Source organism: Equus przewalskii, chromosome 4, assembly GCF_037783145.1.
Source record: "Equus przewalskii isolate Varuska chromosome 4, EquPr2, whole genome shotgun sequence".
Classification (NCBI taxonomy): domain Eukaryota; kingdom Metazoa; phylum Chordata; class Mammalia; order Perissodactyla; family Equidae; genus Equus; species Equus przewalskii.
The window spans coordinates 83,032,364-83,056,091 of record NC_091834.1 but is presented as its reverse complement, the minus strand read 5'-3'; the positions used below and the strand labels follow the sequence as shown (position 1 = coordinate 83,056,091).

The 23,728-nt window shown below is 43.6% G+C and overlaps 1 protein-coding gene across 1 annotated transcript in view; it reads right to left on the bottom strand.

Annotated features, from left to right (window-relative positions):
* Positions 1–23,728, bottom strand: part of SND1 (staphylococcal nuclease and tudor domain containing 1) — a 407,468-nt gene that overhangs the window by 165,573 nt on the left and 218,167 nt on the right. The window contains exons 13-14 of the mRNA XM_008509590.2: positions 22,786–22,896; positions 7,256–7,328 (exon numbers count right to left, since the gene is read on the bottom strand). Coding sequence (XP_008507812.1) covers positions 7,256–7,328; positions 22,786–22,896 — 184 coding nt within the window. The remainder of the gene's footprint in view (positions 1–7,255; positions 7,329–22,785; positions 22,897–23,728) is intronic.

Here is a 23,728-nt window from a genome sequence, read left to right as displayed (position 1 = left end):
TGGCCTTAAGGTAAAGGTGCAACTTCCCCCCACATTGGCATTTCCTTAAGGATAAGCATCTTTCCTTAGGCTAGGAACTGACTGCTGTGCTCACCTTTGACCACCCAGCTCACCTGTGACCACTCACCCTGCTGTGTTCACTGAGACAGAAGACCTACCTGCTGTTTCCATCAATCGCTGTGCTGACAGAGCAGTGTCACGACTATTGTAAAAGGGACATTTCAATCCTATGTGAAACATCCTCTCTTGGGGGTATATAACCACTCTGTGCACCCCACTTCTTTGGTGCCCTTTCTTCCTTCAGGAAGAAAGCCCCGGGCCATGGTCCTCAGATTTTAGCTCAGAATAAACTCTCCCAAATTTTCATTTATAGATTGGTTATGGATTATTTTCGTCGATGGACAATAAAACAACGCCCTCAACCATCCATTAGGGAGGGCCGCCAGATAAAGCCAACTCCCTGCCACAATCAAGGTCTCCTATGGACATCCGGACAGTCGACTCTTTTGCAGAGGGAGAGGGGGAAAGGGACATGGGGGGGTGGTGGGGAAAGGGAGGAGAAGGAAGAAGGGAGAGAGGAGAGATTGGAGGATAGGAGATGAGAAGACATGACAGGAGGAGGGGGGAAAAGAGGGGAGGGGAAAAGAAGAAAGGAAAAGGAGAAAGAAAAGAGCCTCGGCGCTCTCTGAAGCCTGGGAGAAACTTCCAGGGTAGTTCCACTTTGGCACCACAAGTGCCTTGTGCACAGGGCTGCAGAACACGTTTCTGTGCTGTGAGAATCAAAGTCAATGAGCTGCACATTATGGCCCAATTGGAGTTCAAGAACCTTTGGGTAGGAGTAGAGGAAGAATGGAACAGAGAGTAATACTTGCTCCTAAATTGGCAAAAACTTGAGCTGCCCAGTTCAAGAAAGATGCAAGAAAACTGCAAAACGTTCCATTAGCACCAGCCATGGCTTTCCCACAAGAAGCCGTCAGATTTATGGAGCACATGTGCCTGCTCTAAAGAGCAAGGTCAGCAGACAGGTGGCAGGCTCTTGCAGGGCCCTCTGGGATCTTCCGAGTAGGAAATGCAGAGCCCAGCCATGGGGCCAGCGGCTATGGTGTGAATGGGGCTCTAGTGCTAAGCAACCCTTCCAGGTCCCATCTACCCACCACGCAGAACCACAGGCCTTGACCTTGTGTGGCTGGCACAAAGGGGACACTAGACTGTGATTCGAGGCTCCAGGAGCGTGAGAGGGAAGGGCTATTAAAACAAAACAAAACAAAACAATAAAGAAATGGGCATTTGTGCCATCAAATTATCAGGGATTAGAAAAACAAAAAGGTGGCTAGAAAGAACTTTAGAAACTTACTGGGCAAACCACTTTTTACTTCTGTTTAGCCAAAAATAATAGTATTTTTAAACTCTTCTATTGAGGTCCAACTCCACTGGGAGCCAAGGAAAGATAAATTCTGTAAAGGTCCCTAAGCCTCTTATAGAAAAAAGGACTGCTCCGAATACCCTGAGGAAAAGAGGACAGGGCTATTCAACTTGAAGAAGGCACTGAAAAACCAGGAACTGAAGGAAGAGGGCAGGAGGAAACGCTAGAGAAAATCCTGCCTATTTCTTTATCTACTTACTTATTTTAAAGGAAGACTTCTACCCTTTGTATTTGCAAGTTAGACTGTTACTGGTCAACTCTGCAAGTCTTCATGATATAATGGAGTAAAAGGGACCTGAAAATCTGACCCCCTCACACCCCACCCCCAGAGCTAGTCTTTGGATCACTCTAGGCCATGGGTTAAGCACATTCTTGTCTGTCATATTATGCATCTCCAACAACATCCGTCATAGACAGATAAGGGTCCAAAAAAGTTAGTATGTACCTGAGCAAAGAAAGCAATTTCCAAGTGAGCACAGCAGCAGTTAACAGAAAAGACAGAGATTTAGCGAAAGTAAGAATAGGAAGAGAGCAAACAAGAATGAAATTCACTGATGAGTTGTTAGGATTCCATATCACCAAAAGGCAGATAATGTTCAGGAGAAGGACAACCCCATTCTAGTAATCTGTCCCATTCTGGGACTTCTAGAAATATGACTGGAGAGGACAGGGTGCTGGTCTAGGCTCTATCCACTCCTAGGCTGTCAACAAACAAACATCATAACTCCTCATGCACCAGAGAGGAATGAAAAGATAGAACAGGAAAGAGGAAAAGTGAAAGAGATACTATGACTCACTGAGCAACACACACTCAAATGGGAGGAGGGGGAGGGGCGGGAGGTACTTGAGGAAATCCGTCTATGCTGGGTGCAACCTGAGGATGGGGAGCTCTCCCACCTGGGGACCATAATTGATTTGTCTGATTTACCAGAACAACAGTAAGCCATGTACCAGCCCGATTTTATTGCCTGTTTTACACTCTACATCTATAGGAGATTGTATTTATTACAGATCAGGCTACAGCAAAAACAATAATAAACCTAAGATGAGCAACAGCCTTATATTCCACTGATGCGCACATTCCAACTTTTTGTATGCTGGCAAGGGAGGAGAGACCGGATCTGGGAAAACCCAACCCCACTAATAATGAGAATGTGACGTATGAAGTGAAGCAGTCACCACAGAACCATCCTCCAAGTCAAATCAGATCTAGTGCCAAGCCAGTCAAGCTTAGTTGGTTTCACATTCATAGGAAAGTCCTGGCCTGAAGGGAAACCAGACAATTATAGAAACGAGAGCAATGACCAGCACTTATAATATTCCATTTCCTTCACCTTGAAAAACTGGAAATAAAGGAAACTAGTAACTTCTTCAGGATGCAAATTACCAGACTGGCAGTACTTTTTTCCTTAGTGGTCACCCTAAAAACAGGTGTAAATGATGCATAAGAGCCAAGTTTAATAAAGCCTTAGCCAACAAGTGGGGTTCATGGAGTTGGTGTAACACACAGATGCTGTGCACCTTATGGAAAACACAAGAGTCAGTCAACATTAATATGAAAAATCGCCTGTATTAACAAAAACAACCTAAAAGTTGCAAGCCACCATAACATTTTCAAAAAGTAAAAAAACTGAAACGAGCTCTCAATATGGGAAGTGATGCAAGAGGCTCAACTGGGATAGCAGAACACAAAGTTAGAAAGTATGTTTAGTAGCCAATAAATGACCAGTCCAGTCCCAGGGAAAGCTGACAAGTGGACACAAAAAGCCCTCCTTGTTTCATCACCCAGAGGCTGGCGTTTCACTTGTCAAAGCAGGTGGTCATCCTCTCACTCCTATGATTTCTTACTTCCCACCACAAGAAGTTAGCCAAGCAGGTCTTGCACTTTCTAAGACTCTATCTGAGGCTTTTTTTTTTCTTTTGCTGAGGAAGAGTCGTCCTGAGCTAACATCTGTTGCCAATCTGTTTTTTCTTTTTGCTTGAGAAACATTAGCCCTGAGCTAACATCTGTGTCAATCTTCTTCTATTTTGTATGTGGGTCACCACCACAGCATGGCTGACAAGTGGAGCAGGTCTGTGCCCAGGATCCACACCTGTGAACTCAGGCTGCCAAAGCGAAATGCACTGAACTCAACCACTACGCCACGGGGCCAGCCCCTCCACTGAGGCATTTTAATGCACTCTGACCCTTCCTGGTGAAATCATTTTTAAAAATGCAAGAGAAGAGGGGCTGGCCCCGTGGCCAAGTGGTTAAGTTCGCACGCTCTGCTGCAGGCGGCCCAGTGCTTTGTTGGTTCAAATCCTGGGCGCGGACATGGCACTGCTCATCAGGCTACGCTGAGGCAGCGTCTCACATGCCACAACTAGAAGGACCCACAATGAAGAATATACAACTATGTACTGGGGGGCTTTGGGGAGAAAAAGGAAAAAAATAAAATCTTTAAAAAGAAAAATGCAAGAGAAGAAGTATGAACAATGGGGAGAAACTCAACTCCAAAAGTTGGAGGCCATTAAGACTAGAACTCCCACAATCACGATATAATCTCTTCCATACAGCACATTTGAGTGTGTTTAGCATACAAAATGTGAGGAGCTAATATATGTCATTTTTCTCCCCCAAGGATGTGTATTAGGGTGGGGAGAGGCATTGTGCACAAACACCAGTTTGCAGTCAATTAGGTTGGCAGCATATTGCATATACTGTTAGCTCAATAAAAACTTCCATTTATCACGACCTGCAACTAAGAGGAGGTGGATGGAGGGGAGCGGAAGGAGGGACACTTTAAAGATTAATGCCCACCTGTCCCTTAGACAGGAACATCACCAGCATGCTTCAGGAAGCTGAAAGCCCATACATCTCACTTAAATGGCACAAGGGCACCCAACACACACACATACTTAACACGACACCGTGACAGAAAGAAGGGAAGGTTAGAAGGGGGGAGACAAACCTCCTCTATTATAGAGGGCACGAAAAAAAGCCTGCAATCTAAGCTGAATAATGTGTGATGAAGACAGACAAGGTCATTCTGACATCTGTTTAAATGGAACAGCTTTTCCACTTGTACTCTCCCACTTGCTCAAGCTTTCCTCTTTTATTTATGTGATAACTGTGGGAGACTTAACTGGCATTTATTTTTAAATAACACAAGAGCAAAGCAATTATCCAATATCCAGACAGAAAAGAGAATAAAGAAATGTAGGAAATGAAGCTACAGTTTAAGAAGAAGGGGCAAAAAAAAAAAAAAAAAGGAAGAAAAAATACAAAGACAAGTTTTGTAAGATCCATTGCTACCATAAGAAAAAAACAAGGGGCCGGCCCCATGGCCAAGTGGTTAGGTTTGTGCGCTCCGCTTCAGCGGCCCGGGGTTTCGTGGGTTCGGATCCTGGGCATGGACATGGCACCACTCGTCAGGCCACGGTGAGGCAGTGTCCCACATAGCACAATCAGAGGCACTCACAACTAGAATACACAACTAAGTACCTGGGGGCTTTGGGGAGCAGAAGAAGAAAAAAAAGAAGATTGGCAACAGTTGTTAGCTCAGGTGAAAATCTTTAAAAAAGAAAAAAATACGAAAACACCAAAATGCATCAAGGTAGGAGGTGGCATAAGATTCACAGATAGCAATAAAGATCATTAAGATGCTCCACTGGCAGCTGCCAAAAGGACAGCCACGAAGTAAGTGCGCCTCTACCTCAAAACCTGCTGAAGCCTTTACCTCACTGCCAGTGGGAAAGCTGAGCAAGAACATGAACTCCACAAGCCAAAGGAGAGTACCATCCCTGAGGCTTAATTCAGCTTCTGGAAGGCCCTGAAGCGTGGGCATGACATAAGCTTTTGGATGGGTGTATCTGGCCCTCATGTGGAGAGGTCAGCATTGTGTTTTCCAAAACAGGTGCTTGTAACTTTTCCCCCTACAGTTGAACAGCTAAAATATTGCCCTTTGATTACTCCAACAGTAATGGGAGCACCCAAAGAATGACATTAAGGAAAACATTGTTGAGAATGCCACAGGAGATATATATAGAAATATATACATAAACAATAACTCAGCAAGGGAAGCCACAGAAAAAACAGGCCTGATACCATCACACTGGGAGAGTCACACCTGGGGAGAGGCGCACCTGTTTCAATCAGCTTTAGCAGCTACACCTTAGTCACCTGTGGCTCACAGGCCATTAGCAACAGATTTCTGGGCTTCTCAGGACTCTCAGTTACAAAGAACGCATATCAATGTACTTCACTCATTAAACAGACACACAACTTCTTGACAGAAGTCCAATTAATGTAGGTAACACTGCTCAACTTGTAACCTGCAGTGACTGGCTACAGAGAAAAAAAAGTTCAACAGAATCCCATCGCTTACAATGAACAAGGTACTACTACACCCAGGCAAGGGAGAGCTGGCTAGACACATTTATAATAAGTAATCACAAAGACCAACAGGCAAAGCCTCAGCCAGGCTTAGGAACACAACCTAACAAGAAGATAATACACTCTAATTCATCACTGCTGTGGGCTAGGCTGAGGTCTAGAAGCTTTTGTTTACAGTAGCATTTTCTTCTTGGTGCCCAAGGCAAGCTCCCAAGTGTCTGAGCTAAGATTTCCTAGCCCTTTCTCTGTTATCTCCCCAGGGTTATGTGGTCCTCCCTACACATGACCTGGATCCCCTCCTTAACCGTTAGTGACTAGGGGAGTTGAAATGGATGGTGCATGCCCCAGGAACGGGGTGAATTGATGAGCCAGCCAACGAGCCTTCCCTGGGCACCCGATGAAAATCAAGGCCTGAAGCGCTCACGGTGCCTAAGTTGGTTTTATTTCTCTCCATAGCAGTTGCTGCTCCCTGACACTGCCCACTGTTATTGTCTCCCTTTCCCACTTGCATGTAGGGAATTTATCAGTTTTGTTCATTGTTATATTCTTAGTGCCTAGAGCAGTTCCAGGCACAGTAGGCACTCACATACTTGTTGAATTAATGACTAAACCCTCTCAACTAACAAAGGTACCTATTAAGCCAGAAGAGATCCTAAATGTGCAAGGGTAACATCCTAATCACTACATAGTCATTTGGACATAGCCTTTTCAGAGCTCAAAAAAGTATCTGCATCCTCCATCCTTTTATATCATTTATATCTATTAGCTCAAAGGATGCTTACACATTTCTCCCATGCAGAGGGAACTAGAGGAAAAGAAGGCATGAGGAAATTATAATTCTTAAACTTGTCCTAAAATCTATACTTGACCTTTTTCCATTAAGACTCTCCAGTCATAGTGAGAATTAAACAAGGATTAAAAAAGGGTATTTTGGGGCCAGCTCCATGGCCTAGTGGTTAAGTTGGGTACACTCTGCTTCAGGGGCCTGGGTTCAGTTCCCAGGTGCCGAGCTACATGATAGATGGTGGCCATGCTGTGACGGCGATGGATATACAAAACAGAGGGAGATTGCCATGGATGTTAGCTCAGGGCAAATCTTCCTCAGCAAAAAAAACCAAACCAAACCAAACACACCCAAAAACAAGAGGTCTTTTAAAAATACAATTAGGAAGAAATACCTTCTAATCCACAACAATTAAAAAATGGAAAAGCAACACAGTAAGAGTTCAGGTGAAGAGACAGAAGGAGGTTTTAGGCCCTAGTTTGAATTCTGCTTTTTCCAGAATATAAAACAGGATCTCCATAGATGCATAAGCAGCCACTCTGGAAAAATTCACGTTCAGTGCCTGAAAACAAACAAGCTACAGAAAACACATAAGCTTAAGTCCTTTGGTGAATAAGCAGCCAAGCTCTTGGCACCTCTGAGCCACACAGCTCTATTCAGGGACCCGACTCACCCCAGATATGTCTGCGACTCGGTGGATAGGCACTTCCTTCTTGCTATGCAATCCTTTGCCATTCTTAATAGCTCTGTAAAGGAAGAAGAAAACACCCGATTAAAATACAAATCACACTGGGACGGGGTGGGAGGGTGGGAAAAGGGGGTGAGAAGAGAGGTCATTCACAGCGGGCTGTCACTACACAAGGCACAGCGCACAGTCCTGAGCAGCCAGGCTCTGCAGGAGTATGTGGTGGAGGGACGCAGCCTGCTCTCCTCCTGAGCCCAGTTACCAGTACTTGGCTGCTAGTTTCAGCTAACAGTGTGCCTGGTAATCAGACAGAGCTCTCAAACTTGTTTCCAAATTAAAGGCATTGTTCCAGGCACAAAAAGAAGAATCAGTTGGAAGAGCACACTCCTAAGAAACAGAAGTAATAATGTTTCTTTCTGCGTTTATTCATATGAAACATTTTAAATGCAAAATATGTAGCTAGTGTTCCAATTCTAATGGAAATAAGTTCCTCCCAGGTAAAAAGATAAGTTACCCTGAATGAAGCAATATTGTACAGAAAAGTCATTTAACAGGAGGGGGAAAAATTAGCAAAGGCTACATAAGTGACATTAAGCCTCATTTCCGATGGTCTCAGGTTATAGGAACAGTGGATTTAGCAGGGGACTCTGGGACTCCGTCACACACCTGACCACTGGGTGGTTTGCTCCAATCTCCCACCTTTTATCTCCTCATCTGTTGAGCGGTAGCTTCAAGACAGAAGCCAAAGCATCACTAGGTCTGATCACTCCTGTACCGATGAAGGACCACAGAATCAAAGGCTGAATCACTAAGTCACTCCACTCAGACACAGACCTTCAAGTGGCCTGCGAGCCTGCAGACCCAAGCAGGGAACATTTTCGTGTTGAGACTGAGAGAGATTCAGGGGTGTACCTGCTCTGCTAACTAGACTTGTTAGGGTTTCCAAATTTCAGAGAAAGGGTAGAGAAAACCGCCCAGACCAGGGTCAACATGTCAGACTCTCACACCAGCAGCCCCACTCCTACTTTTTCCTCCTCAGGCTCTTACCTGACAACCAGAAGCAGAGGACACTACTCTGCAGGTGTTTCTTTTGGATTTTTTTTTTTTTTTTTTAAAGATTTTTTATTTTTTCCTTTTTCTCCCCAAAGCCCCCCGGTACATAGTTGTGTATTCTTCGTTGTGGGTTCCTCTAGTTGTGGCATGTGGGACGCTGCCTCAGCGTGGTCTGACGAGCAGTGCCATGTCCGCGCCCAGGATTCGAACCGACGAAACACTGGGCCGCCTGCAGCGGAGCGCGCGAACTTAACCACTCGGCCACGGGGCCAGCCCTGGATTTTTTTTTTTTTGAGGAAGATTAGCCCTGAGCTAACTGCTGCCAATCCTCCTCGTTTTGCTGAGGAAGACTGGCCCTCAGCTAACATCCGTGCCCATCTTCCTCTACTTTATATATGGGACGTCTACCACAGCATGGCTTGCCAAGTGGTGCCATGTCCGCACGTGAGATCCAAACCGGCGAACCCCGGGCCGCCAAAGCAGAACGTGTGCACTTAACCACTGAGCCACCGGGCTGGCCCCAAGGGTCCTAACTTTTTAAATCAAACTCACAAACCAAACTGGCTGGGCGTTGCTTAGTGCAAAGTGGTGCGGTCGTATTTCTTACGAGCTCAGGTCTTTCTCATCCTTTGCTCACCACTCCCTCCATCCCAGGGGATCCATCTCTCACTTAACTGATCTGAAGTGCCTTCTCTTCAGAAACAAACAAACGCTTTCCTTACTATCTAGTTTCCATTCCATGATAAGAGTAAGAAATCAAAGTGCAGAATTAACAAGAAAAAAAAATGTATATCATATGCTCACTCTGATCTGAACTGCTAACTGAAAGAAAGCACCTTCAAGCCCCTTGAACCCACAGTTCCTCCTGAATTTGAAGCAAAGGCTTCAATCAGCTTTAGAAATTGCAAATGGGTCAGAATTTTTCCTTTCACAGCTTACTCCAGTGATTGATCATTCACGGAGCCTGTTAATGATCACAGACCAGGGCTGGTTTTCAAGGTTGGTCCCTGGTCCCTTGGGATTTGCAAGCTAACCGCAGATCCAACTCTCCCGCCTCCCGAAACCCTGCATTCATCTGCCCGTGCCCTGTTTCTACAGCCTCCTCTGCCACCAACAGGGTCTCCCCATTTTACAGCCATAAACTCGAAGGAACAGCCTTGGAAATGAAGCCTCTGTGAGGCAAGGCAAGATCCTGCCATCCCGACTGTAACTCGCCTTCTTCAGGGTGAGGCCTGCCAAGCTTTCTGCACAGCCTCTGGGGGCACAAAACGCCGATACCCTTATCCTCTTCTAACAACAAGGACAACCAAAATAAATGGACCTGCCCTACAAACAGACGGTTTCATGTGAGAGCACTGCTGAACCCGTGGCTTTTCCTGGGGGCTGGAGAGCGTCTCATATACCAAGAGGAAAAAAAGAACATGGCCTGAGCAGTAAGTCAGAAAACAGAGGTTCTCAAGGCAAAAGCAGTGAGGTGGTAAACTAACATTCTGCTTTCTTTCTGTGACCCCAGAGTAGCTCGGTGCCATAAGCAGAAACCCAGGACTTAACCAAGATTAAACATGCTATCTAAAGGAACAAAAACCAATACCCCGAACCAGAAAACATGGATAATACTGTACATATAACATTTAAAAACAAACCAAATTCTTTAAAATTTTCTTAATGTTAAAAAGAAGAACTTATTTACGCTCTCTACCTTATTCCTAAAAAGAATATTATCAGATACTTATTTGCATTCAGGCATACATTTTGGAGAACTGTTCAAAGACTTCATCTTTTCATACTTTAGATATGATTGCTAAATTAGATCAATTTCAGGCATATACAGGAGGCAACAAGAAAGCAGCATTGTAACATCATACATATAAACTGAGAAATAGCGCTTATTATTAGTTCCTAACAAAATACAGGCAACATTGAAAGTTTATAATTTGTAAATACTAAGTACAAATAATGCCCACGTAGGAAGCACTCTGAAGTGTGAATAGTACCCCAGACCTGGACTAAACAGTGAGAAAATTTAGTCTGAGAAATTAGCTAAATGGCCTAGTTTAGCTGGGTCCCCCCTTCCCTGTGCCGAGGCTGCTCTGGTTCTTGTTTCTCTACTGATGCAATGACCCCGAGTGAGCCGTCCCCAGAAAACCACTTCAGCCTGACCCAAGGCTGATGCCACAACAAGAGCTTCACCTCCTTGAGAGTATCTGGGGGAAGTGCCCAGTGTAGAAATTCATGCACGTATCTCAGAGAGGTAATGAGCAAACACCAAGAGTGGTGGAACTGCCACGTTCTTTGCCAAAGGGAACATTCATCTTTGTTCCAGGACTATACACATATATGACATGACTGCCTACTAACTAACAGTTGTATGTATGGTAAATAAAAAAGTGGAGATCCAGATTCTGCTACCTTGTCACTACTTCTCAGTGGGGTTTCCCCTGCATCTTACCTAACCCAGTTTCTCTGGGCCAGGTTTGGCTAGCTCCCTCTTTGAGCTCTGGGAGGGTAGTCAGGTACGAGGTTTGCTTCCACTGATACCTGCTCCACAGAGCAGACACCAACTCCCCTCCCCACACTCCTCTCTCTGCAGGCTGCAACCACAGCTCAACATCCCTTTTCATTAGGCAAGGAATGAAACTCCTGACTTCTAAACTTCTCCTGCTGTATCTGCTTAATAGCTGCTTTCCCACAAAGGCAGGCTGGTACTCAGGCCGGCCAGGAGAAAGGAAGCAGTGGGGCAGAACACAGCCTGCTCCTCTCAGAGGCTTTCTTCTCCAAGCAGCAGCAGTACAAAGATGGCAAAGAGCAGTGGTGTCAATAATGGACAGAAATCACCACCAGCCAGGAAAAGTGAGTATATGTCCACCACCATACAAAGAGGTAACAAGGCAGATGAGGGATGAAAACTGAGCTTTCTAGGTTGCTTCTAGAAGCTTCTAGAAGCTACACTGTGGGAGAAGAACCCGATCCAGATCATTGGAAAACACTTTTCTTTCTTTAAATGTTTGCAATTCTCCTGTATGAGATGCTAGTGCCTTCCCACCAAATGATAAAGCCATCAACCATGCAAAGCCAAGTAAGGATGTTGTTTAAGTGAGATCACCCCTACTGCCTCAGCACGACAGGATTAGGATCTCAGCACCCTACATGCAAAGGAATAGTTTCCCCTTAGGTTTTGGTTTCTCTTGTTCAGGCAGAAAAACTTAACAACCAACCCTCTCCAAGGCACACACCTTAGCACGACTGACACTGTATGTCATCAGTTTATCTTGTGCCAACAAACAGGCCATGATCTTAATTCCAATTCAATGATGGTAGATAGTTATTTTGAACAAATATTTTTGTGTTTACAAAGAAAGTCAAAGGATTTATGGGTAGACCTAACCTTACCCCAATCATACAGTAGTTGTCATCTCAGTAATTCTTAACCTGGGGACATAAGTCAGCTTCACATAGGAGCCAGGGAGTGTCTATGAACTATTCTGAAATGGTAGGAGAATTATATATGAGAATTCTTCTGGGGAATAGGAACTTCCAGAGTTTCACAAAAGGAAGTACCTTCATTCATAAAAGGGATCTAAAGAAAATAAAGGCTTGGAAAGCAGAAATGACATGCAATGCAGAGGAAGAAGGGAAAAGATGAGGCAAGGGAGGCTATGCAGCCCCTGCATCCGTAATTTTGTCCATAATTTCCCTTAACAACGTTTTCTTGGTAACCATCTTTTCTTGGTAACTAGGAACCCAAATGGCCCTTAACTCTGCTTCTGCTTTAGCACCTACATCTAAAACTTCCTTCCTTCCTAACTGTACTCACCCGGCTCTTTTGTAACCCTCTTGGGCCAGGCCTTGGCCAATTTATTCCAAAATAACATCAGGAAGATTTTAACTAAATTCACTCAATCATTTTGATACTGCACACCACTGCTGCATGACTTTTCCATAAAAATCCATTTCATCATTTTGTTCCCTTACATATACGCATAGCAAAGACCACCAGCATGTGAGATCAAGTGGAAATTATAATGCTTGGCTTTCATGGGCCTCTACCATGTGATCCCAGTTTATATCTGCACAAGATTTCCACCTTACTCCTTCTAATCCAATTAGGTCCATTTTTTCCATGCCCCACACATGCAAGTTATTCACTATATATGTCCTTCCAGGTCCACACTAAAGAATGAAAAGAATGATAGGTTACCTGTAGCCTTAACCTCACCACAATCCTAAAATAGTTGTCACGTCAAGATTTCTTGATCTAGGGTCCTAGATGAGGGGCACTTTGGATGCTGGGAGTTATCCATGTGCTACTTTGAAATGGTAGAATTATATATATACTTATAGATAAATGTGTGTGCATGCACATGTGTATCATTCAGTTCAGTATGAATTATAAACTACAATATATTATTTTCAAATTGTATCATGTGTTAATCTTTATTTCTATAGCTAGACTGCAGGCCTTTTGAGGATTAGGATTCTGTCCTTAATATTTGTTATGGTATTCAACACAGAACTATGGTCACACAGTTATAAAAACTCAGGGTCACCTAGTTCAATTACGGTGTGCCTAGTAAAGCTGAACAAATGCTTGGTGACTAATGCAGATCGCTGAAAACATTTCAAATCAGAGACACGGATAATGCCAAAGTGACTGTAGGGCAAAAGACTGAGGCTTGCTGGCTCTCCTGGAGACACAGTTTCATGATACAAGCTCCAGGTCTCAGGCATGTTGGTTTCAGCATTTGGAATGGTACAAGGCAGAAGAGCTTAAAGCCTGACCTCTGGGTAGAAGCACAACTGCATCATGAAGAAAAGCCTCACATTCCCCTCCTCAAGTCTCCGAGAGCCAGAGGAGATGGGCAGAACCTGAGTGGCAGTGAGTGGCAGCAAAGCTCTGACCACCATAAATGAAATAGAGCCAAGTGGCAGGTTTTTAAAAAAGACCTACTAGACAATGCAGGATAATCGACTAAGGAGAAAGGAAAATAATTCTAACAGAAAAGATTAAAAAGCAAAACAAAGAGTGAATAACTTGCTACACTTCTAGAGCACCTCTCAGACTCTGTTTCAGGTTGCACTGATGAACGCGGTGTTTCAGCATCAACCAAATACGGACAGCAACGAAACACAGCAGTAGTAAACAATTCCTTTGGGCTTTCTACTGGTTCCTTGGCAGGGGAGGAAGCAACGGAGTCCTGACACTCAAAATAAGATACAGAGCAGGCACAGGTGCAGAATGGTAGGTGGGGGTGCTAAGATCACGCAGCTGCATTTTCAATGAAGTCAGAATTACCAATAAGATGGAGAGCACACAGACTGGAAATGAGGAAATTGAGTCCTACAGTCAAGGGGAGGTGGGTGGACTAATGAGCCAGTAGGTATTATGAGGCAGTGAGGCAAATAACAAAGACCTCTAGGCTATCATCTCATCTAAAACTAATATGAGAAGAAATGCAGACACATGCTATTGTGCTAGGGTGTCATAACAGATCTACAGTGCTTAGGTAAGAGGGGGAAAATAGTGAGTTGCGTGGCAGAGAACAAGTGGAGAAGAGGCATCACAATGCTAGATTAATGGGAAACACAAGCAAATTCCACTGAACCAGATGAGGACCAAAGGAGAAAGAGGTAGAAATGGTCACTATCAGTCTAAAGTCTTCTTGAAAGGACAAGGTCTCAGAAAGGTGAAATTAGATGCAATGATAGTTCAAAACTGCCTCAATTGCATTGGTTTTATAACTTTCCACGTCCTCATCACAAAGCCAATACTGGGCTATCAGGAAAAAATCTAGGGAAACAATCACTAATTCTATTCCAAGATAAAAGCATCATTAACATAACTTCTGAGTACGCATATACACATATCTTCCCACTTATACTTTAAGAAAACTGGAAAAAGTTTGGCCTCTTTGCCTCACCCAGAAGCAATAACTAAATGAACACTTCCTTTATGTTATTAATTTTAACATCATTTTTAATAGCTGCACAGTAAATCCATCATATGGATGTTAAATTATATTCCATAATTTAACCAATCCTCTATTGCTAGATATTTATGCAAATATAATACTTCTTAGTATTACCAACAATGCCACAAGGAATAACTTTTTAAAAAACTGTTGGGTGCCTTGCAAATTATTCCTTAGGATAAATTCACAGAAGTGGCTCTGCTGTGTCATAGAGCAACAAAGCAGTATTCTGTTTTCCATCTTCCTTTCCCAAGGCAAACCAGACAGACTATGTCTTGCCTCAAGGACTCTACTTGTGGAAACCCGTTTGATTTAGGTGTTTTTTCCCCATGCGGCCGAGATACCCATTTATATTTCTACTCCAACAATTATATTTGCAACTATTTACATGCTCATCTAAATCCCCAATAGACAGTGTGTTTTGGTTTTTATCCCCAATCTACCTGATAAAATATTTGTTACTGTAACATGAGCAAATCAGAGAAAATCTTAATGTGTCTTCTGAGTGAAAAGCAACAGACTTACTGTTTGGAAATGGTTTTTCCAATGTGAGCTACACTGACTGAGACCTTGCCTGAAAAGATTTACTGCCATCTGCTAGAGATCTGGCTCTCTGAACTTGATGCAGAAGCAAGAGGAATGGGAAGTAATCCTTTTCAACTTCTGGGCCAAAAGCTGGAGAGGGCCTCAGGGGCAGCTTCAGATAAAACAGAAACGCACAAGAGAGTTTCCAAGAAATTTAGATGCAAAGAATCCTGCAAATGAAAGAAAACTTATAAAGCTGATTTCTTCTTTAATGGTAGCTATAACATTCTGCACATTGGTGTATCAATGATTAATTATTCAAACTACAGCCCTGAGAGAAGTCTGAGGATTAGTGGAAAAGTAGCAGAGGGATATCCATGATGGAGACTCAACTCTCCAACCCACTCGGCCACCTGACATTGCAGATAAGCAAAACCAAGCAAGCACAGCAACACTCATGATTTCACATTAAATTAGCCAAGAGCTGGGGGAGGCTACTCAAAAGAAATCAAATTAAGGAGGCATGAATGCAGAGAGCATGAGGAAGGGGATGGAGACGAGAGTCAAAGGGAATAAAGAGCTGTTCAGCTGGCTTGCTGGGAACAAGTGTGGCTGTGACCACAGGGAAGGCACTAGTAGGACAGAAGTCTAAAGCTAGTCCATTCCATGGCTTGTTCTCCATTACTTATAATCATGACTGTAATTCCAATTATAACAAAGATGATTAATCTGCCAGAAAAGGACACACATTTTGATTTGTTTCACAGCGGTCAGCAATTGTTTAGGGCAGTGATTTCAAATTTTACTGTGCATCAGAATCACCTGAAGGATATGCTAAAAGAGATTGCTGGGACTCAACTCCAGAGTCTCTGATTCAGTAAGTCTGGGGTGGGGGTAGATTTAGGGGTACCTGAGAATTCACATTTTGAACACGTTCCCAAGAGACAATGATGAGGCTGGTCTGAGGACCATACTTTGAGAACCACTGGTTTAGGGAGTCAAGTTGTAACACGTTCAAGAGAGTCAAGGGTCAAGTGTTATCACTTTACTGTCACAACTTATTATGGATTAAAATTACATTCCCAGTATGATAATCTTCAAATGTATTTTGAAACCTCAAGTATTTAGGGGTTGCGTGAAAGGAGCAAGAACCTCTTACTCAAGGGAACAGTGAGATGGAAGAGAATGGACAAGCTGCTCTGGGCAGATAAATGATTGCAGCTAATCTGTGGGGGATGGGAGACTGAAAAACCAAATCATCTAGGAAGGTTAGTATAGAATGACCTCCGCTGAAGGAATACAACCAGTGCAGACTAAAGATTACAGAAAAGATCAGGCAGGGAGGATTTCTTACTACAAGTTCATTATTAGACCATGACCTGCAGAACTACCCATAGCTTTGTATGCAACGTGGCAGATAAACCTAATGGATTCTAAGTTCACCCCAAAGCCCTCACACTGGTCATCAAGATAAGTCTCACAGCTTAAGTTCTATCAGGAGGAACCGGGGGTGGGAAGGGAAGAGAGGGATAGGATGAAGAGAGTGAACAGATCCTCTTAATATCCTGAAGGAGAAAACTATTTGGAAATGGAGACATTATACAGCTCTCCAGAAGTGGCCATTTGTGCTGCCTTAAATGCAGATTGATTACTGCTATTTGGATGTTTGAGTGCATCATCTTTTCCAAAGAAAGGGAGAAGCTAAATTTCCCCACATTCAGCTGTATCGTCAAATCACTTCCCCACACCAGCTCTTTTAATACTTTCCTGTTATCATACCCACTTGCAATAGCTGATCTACCCTACTCCGCAACAGTGAACCACCCCCCAACCCCCAGCCCCACCGACACGTGCTGAATCCTATTAACAACCTCCTGACTGTGACACCCAACTGAAAGCCCAAAATGTAGTGGGATGTGTAACTCCAGGGTTAAAGAAAGCAAGCAATTAGGATATTGAAGAGAAAGAACGGCCTCCTTTCTCTGTGCTGGCTTCCAACCTGTACTGGCATGATGTAAGGCAGCTGGGTGAAGAGGGCAGATGATAATTCACCTAACTCCAGCTTTCTATGATGCTTGGGCTAAAAATCCAACAGTTCACCCTGGTGTTACAGGAATCTATGATTACACAGTGAAGAGAAAAACTTCAAAATAAAGATCTGTTTTTAACAGTATTCAGTAGGATCTAGTTTTATTTAAAGAGAATTTTCACTTGTTGAGGTCATTAGATTGAAAGTGAAAAATCTTGGTTTATTTAAAGCTGTACCATTAAACTACTGAGAAGATAAGAACAGAGGCTAGATGGAAGAGATGAATTTCAGGGAGAAGCTCTCAAGAGAAAATTTAATAGAAATGAGAGGTGGAATAAAAAAGATATAAGGCAGGCAGTGTTACCACAGAGGGAAAAAACAGGAGGGGCTAAGAAAACAGGTAAGAAAAGAGAAGAAACAGGAAAAATAGCAATATCCAGAGGTACTATTAAAGTTATTTAATGTCTGTCCCTTTGTGATTGCATGCTTTGTAAAGCTTGAGTCTATTATCTTTTTTCTTCACCACTATTATCCCCAATGCCTGGGACCCAGGATACACTCAAGAAAATGAGAATAAAGAGATGAATGCAAAGCCATCATATGCAAGATAAACCAGCCTTGAACTGTTCCTAAGAGACGAATGATTTGTTTTCTTGGAGAACTGGTTAACTTAGGTAATCTATACACTGTTATAGGATATATTAGTTTTAAAATTTCAAAACACACAAATTCGACACCAATTTTCTCACTGGATTGGTATGGAGATGAAACCTGCTTTTTATCAAGGCATTTAACAAATCAGAACTGTGTCAAGCCAGCAGTGCTGACCTCTTCCATTTAAGAGTCCTAAAGTGAAAGGTTTTAACTTAGCAACAGAAAGTACTGGTTAAGTCTTTACATTTCATTCATAACCAGTATTGTAAATGCCAGTTAATTGAAGATACAGATAGGAAGGACCCTATAAAAAGAGTTACCAACGAGCTTATAGCCTTCTGATCAAAGTCTGTGATGGAAATGCCAGCACAGATTTCCTAGAAGTTCATGTGGAGAGAAGTCTACAGTAGGGAGGGCGCTGTCAACTCCAATGGGTAAAAGCAAGAGAAATTTGATAGGATTTTAATCAAGGACTGCTGTTTACAAGGTCTGGAGACTGGAGATGCAGAAGTCAGCAAGGCAGGAACACTAGTTGGTGGTTTTTGTTTTTAAAGAAAGGGGATGTTGCAAGGTTTGCTCAATCAGAAAAATGTGTCCCTGCAGGAACTGTGAAGACGGGAGCCAAGCCAGAGCTAAGATGGGGGCAGGCTCATGCTTGCCTCGCAAACTCAACACCAGAGTCTTCTTAATCTGCAGTGTGCCTGGCAAGAAAGAGAATGCACACGAAAAGATAAGAGATCCTGCCCTTTTTTCTTCTCCCGAGATAACCCTAACCTCATTATGTATGTCCAGAATGAATCTAAATGTATTTAAATGTGCTCAGACACTAGATGGTTCAATACAATTGCTTTCCCAGTCAAGCTGAGGCATCAATTTCTTTTCTGAATATATACATCCTATCTTGAAATCACAAAATCTTAGAACTAAAGGTACCTTAAAGGAATAAAGCCCCAACTTCTGAACATAAATTCTGTGTTTGTCTGCAATGAACCACAGATTCTACCAGTTTCTACAAAACCTTAAAATATTACATTGAAAAAAGAAACGTTATTGGTAGCTTTAGGGGAATGCACACACATGATATCCTCCAGGTCTGAATGTCCAAGGAAAACAAGGCACAGACCCAGGCTTTGATCTGACTCCAAGCACTGCCAGCTCGTCTTCAGTGCCCATAACAAAAGCCCACTGGGAAAACCTCTAGAATGCTTAGGAAATTCACATTCTGCCTGTTTAAAATCAAACTGGATGTGCTATACCCACTACATAGCATAAAGCAGATGAGAGATTTTACACCACCTTAGAAAATAAGGAGGGTCCCAATAATGACTCAGTATCTTGGACATACCCCCGGAGGGTAGACAAGAGATTCTGTGAAGGAGTCAAAAGCCCCACCGTAAGTTTAGAACACTCATCAAGACAAGTAACGCAGCTGGCCAGCTGACTGAGACACCGAAAACGAGAATTGAAAATGTTGGAAAGTCAACATGGGGATGAAAAATTATGGTGGTACAGAAAAGAAACGATGTGTCAAACTCCCAAAGGAGCCCATATGATGCCCCTAAAAGGGAGGACCCAGTTCAGGAGTGTCACCAAGAAGTGTGGGTCAGTTGCACCTAAGTTCTTTTTACTAAAAAGATGGAGTGCATACCCTGGAGCTCTCAGCACCCTGGGACAAAATCAATGGCTTTTCAATGGAGCCCATGAGAGAAGCAAGGCCTGAGAGTACATGCAAAAATGCCCAAAGCTTATCTTTCCAGGACACAAGGTAAGGAGGGAGGAGGCAGCCAATGATAGACAACTGAGTGGGAAAGGAAGGCCACCTGCTGGGAATTAGGGGTTTGTTTATCCTTTAAACAAAAAAGATGTGCCTTCCTGGAGATGTGCCACGTAGCTGAGATATAACGAGGGTTTCCCCAAAGCAGGCAGGCATCCGAATGAAGGAGCGTTGAAGGGTCAGCACACTGAACAGGGCTGCTGAGGTGGTATGAGCTTGCCTCTGGCAGGCAGGTGGATAGGCTTGAAAGCAGTAGGCACACAGCAAATTGGTATTCTTCCCCCTCTTCTGTCTCACCTGGTCTCCCAACGCGTGCATAACGCCTCACTCCCTGAGCTCCCAGCAGATGATCTGAGAAAGGTTGGCAGATCATGCCCCTTGCAGAGGAAGCAACGGCCGCAGAGCCCTGAGAAAGCTCATCAACTCCTAGGCAGGCAGCTGCGCTGACCCGAGAAGTCAGTTGAGTTAACAGGCTGCCCTTTCCCCAAAGCTTACAATGTTTCTCTAAAAGGATTAATGGCCAAGCAGTGCTCTGGAAAGCAAAGTCAACGGAAGAGCACTGTGCCCCACTGCCGATATCACTAGTGATAACCCGAGAGAAAAACAGGTACCCAGGGGTCAGGCACAAGGAAATCTGTTGGAATCAACACCTTTGTGGGGAAGGACTACAGGAAATGCTGGCCCTGCTGTGTTCCCTTCATCCACTTATTATTTACCCAGAGTTCCAGGATGACTGAGTGCTATGAATGCAGCAGATGTTATTAATGTGGCCTTTGCTAAAGCATTCGATACAGTACCTCAAGAAATTCTACTTGGGAAACGAATTCAAATTGGCTTGGTTCAGTACACAATCACTGAAGATTAAAAAGGGGCTGAAGGATGATAAACAAAAGACAGTTAAGTGACAGTCCATGCAGTGAGAGCCTTGGGGTCAACACCAAGGCCATTCTTGTTTAGGGTTCTATTCAGGGCCCGGGAAAGGGGAGAAACAACTCGCTAATGAGATCTGCAGAGGACGCTAAGCTGGGAGGTGGAGGAACTGCGTCGACAGGGGCATAAAATTACAAGGCGGAGTTCAACGGGAAAACACAGCCAATCTATCTAGGGAAAACAGCCCTAAATTCAGATAGTATTCAACAGACAGGAGGACAAGGGGCAGAAGCAGCATGTACAAAGAGCTCTGACAGGCTGGAATGTGACAGAATCAAGTAAGAATGCTAAGGGAACACGAGGAGTGTATGGGGGAATGGAGTGCTTCAAACCGAAGGGAAACTAAAATAAAGCAGTGTGTCAGAAAATAGGTGGTCTTGAAGTGACGTCAACTTTATCATTAAAAAAAAAAACGTACATCCTGCACTGAAAATATTTTTTTAATGGCTACAAAACCACCATTCCTATCTGACAGGTGGTCCCAGTACTTCTCGGACCTTAATTCACCTCGCTGAGTATCACCATCTAGAAGATGGCCCTGGGGCCACCACCCTGGGGCTCAGTGACAATACTGCTCCAAAGGAAGACTCACTCACTCACAGTTCATGCTGGCCATTTCTCCTAATCCTTTATGAGGCCTCTACTGTCTTACGGCAGAGCCTCAGAGGCTTGAGGAAGTAGTTAATTTCTCTCCATTTACTCAACCTGCAACAGTGCACTGACCCCGAAGCCAGTTTTTCCACCATCAGCCTGAAAACAATGGCTCAACACAATTATCTCTAGGCCGCTCACTGCTTTCGCAGGCAAGCATCTTGTTACATTACTTCAGCTCAAAATGATCACTAGACTAAAGACGCTGTTTTTTCCTCAAAACCTGAAATTTAAAAAATTTCACTATCTATGCATATTCACTAAATGTTACAGTACAACACAGCTACTTCCAATAGCGTAATAAGTGAGTTTGCTGTGGCCTGGCTGTCCAAAGCAGCTACGCAAATTACTTTCATGCTTACCTGCCTGTCAGAATGAAATATTCAGGAGTGGCAGAGTGAACCCAGGGCGGAAAATCCGGGTCTAGATCCCACTGTATTGCTAAGTGCTCCTGCTACTCTGGAAATGCTTAACCTATTCTTCAAGTCACCACCAGATAAGGCTGAGCACACCCAACAGGGAGCCACCCCCCAAATCCCACTAAAGTAAGTCTAATCGTTGTCCATTTCCTACAGTAGCTAGATCATCAGATAGCATTTAGAGATGTGAAGCCACATCTCTTTCAGCCCAGCTGGCTTAGTGATAATAAAGGCAGGGAGAGAAGAATGAGGAAGCGAGGAAGGATTAAGAGAAATACCGATTATGGACTCTATATCATCTTATCTTATACTGGTCAATAACGAGCCTTAAATAACCAAAGATGCTGGTGTTTTCACTGAACTCTCTGTGCTCAAGAATCGGATCCTATACAGGGCCTAATGGGAAAAGCCCACAAGAAAGAATCCAAAAACTCACAGCAGCCTGACAGACTGATTTCTTAGCTGACATTCTGTGTGACAGTCTATAGACGCTCTATCCATCAGGATGTGACATGGCGTTAGAGCTAAAGGTCACACATCAGGGGAACATTCTGGGCCAAAGAGGAAGAGAAGTGATCGCGACAACAGAGTCTGAAGCATAGATAATATGTGCCCAAACTATTCCTCCTCTAATGCAGAGGATAACCGGGTAATTACCAAACTTCTAGAACTTAAAAGATCCCAGGTCACAGAAAAATGGCTGAGTGAGGCAAGCACTTGCAACCACTTTGAAGTAAGGGATATATTCTGGTGAGTCCAAGCAGTCGGTTGAGCTGTCCGGGTCAGCTGAGCAATAGCAGCTCAGTTCTTGCTCTGTTTCCTGGGAAGTCTGGGAATCACTCAACTATCAGCACCACCCAGTGACAGAAGTCTCTGTGAGTAAGAGCCTTGAAGAATGTCACTGGTAAGAAATACTGCTGAGCCGTATGCATGTCCTTGGGGCAACCAGCCACAGGGATGAAGGACAAAAGTAAAATGTCACAGGGCTTCTCAAATGCTCTCCTGCCAGCTGTCAGAAGTGTGAAACCAAAACTCATTTCCTAATAAATGTTTTCCTTTCCTTTGTGCATGACAAAAGGTCTAGAGGTGATAAAAGGGAGGGGCGGGGGAGCACAGGCCTCTGCAGGTAAGAACCTGAGGCAAATGTCCCGCTGCATAAGTGGGGCTTCACTGCTAGTCCCAGGAAATGACAGCAGGGTAATCGCAAAAATATCTTACATAGTACTTTCTCATCTATGATTCATTTTACATCTACATAGGAAGACCATGTCTTAACAAATGCCTATTTTGCAGGTTTAAAAAAATTGAGGTCCAAGTATACTTAATCAAGGTTAGGTAGCATGTTCAGAGTGAGCCTTCTCTTTTGATGGGGGAAAAACTGGAATAAGAAAAGGATACAAGCTTTCTCAGCGTATTGTTTTCCATCACATTTGCTCAGAGATAGGCAGGATAGTGGGAAAGAAAAAAGGGGCTGTGCGTCCCTGTGTGTCCATTTTAATAATTATTCAACTCACCTGGCCTCCGCAGCAAGCAGCTCATCGTAGTGAGAGGATCGCTGATCGTCATCCTGCCGATATCTGATCACCGTGGCTAGACCTTTGCTGACAAGAGCCTCTGCAATGTTTCTGCAACAGAAAAGATAGGTCAGTGAGCACTAGAGGTGCATATGGGGCTCAGTCAACAGAAATAATAACAGTTAGCACCTGGAGGTCTTAACGCATCCTGGCAGGGGGAGGAAGAAGCCAAGGACTTTAAGACCAATGAGTTGCTAAGCTAGAAATCCAAATCAAAGGTGGAATAACGAAGTCCCTTAGCTCAGCATTTTTCCTGTTAGTACAGTCAGATGCTATATCAATCCACACACAAAAACTAGCAAAAATATCTGTACAAAGCCCACATTAGGCAGGGCTATTTACAGAATATCACAAACAAGCCACTATCCTCAAGAAAGTCTGCTTTGAAGTACCAGGCACATAGATAAAAAAACAAAACACACAAAAGCATGACCTAAATTTCTCAAAATCTCCTTTCTAGCCTATACTGTAACTACAAAATGTCTTGTTCCAGTTTGGCAATGTTAGTAATGTTGGTTTAACACAACACTCAAAGAGCTTCTCTTCTCCTCAGAACTCCCAACAGTGGGTCACCCCCTCAAAGGGGGCTTGTAGAAAGCTAGGCTATGAAAGAGGTGCGGGAGGGTGGGAGAGAGGTACTGGGGTGGAACGGAAGTTCTCTATAAAAAATGGCACTAGATGGGGCAACAAATAAAGTAAAAAGTACAAAATCTGAGAAGACCAGTTTTGGAGCAACACTCCAAATAGTCCTGTTAGGGCAAGAGAATATTCAGATTAGAATTCTGCTTAAAGCAATTCTCAAATGCACTGAATCTTCTCTTCTTCACCAGAACAAGAAAGAGGTGCCAGTGTAAGTGGCCTGCATCTACTAACTAGAGAAGAG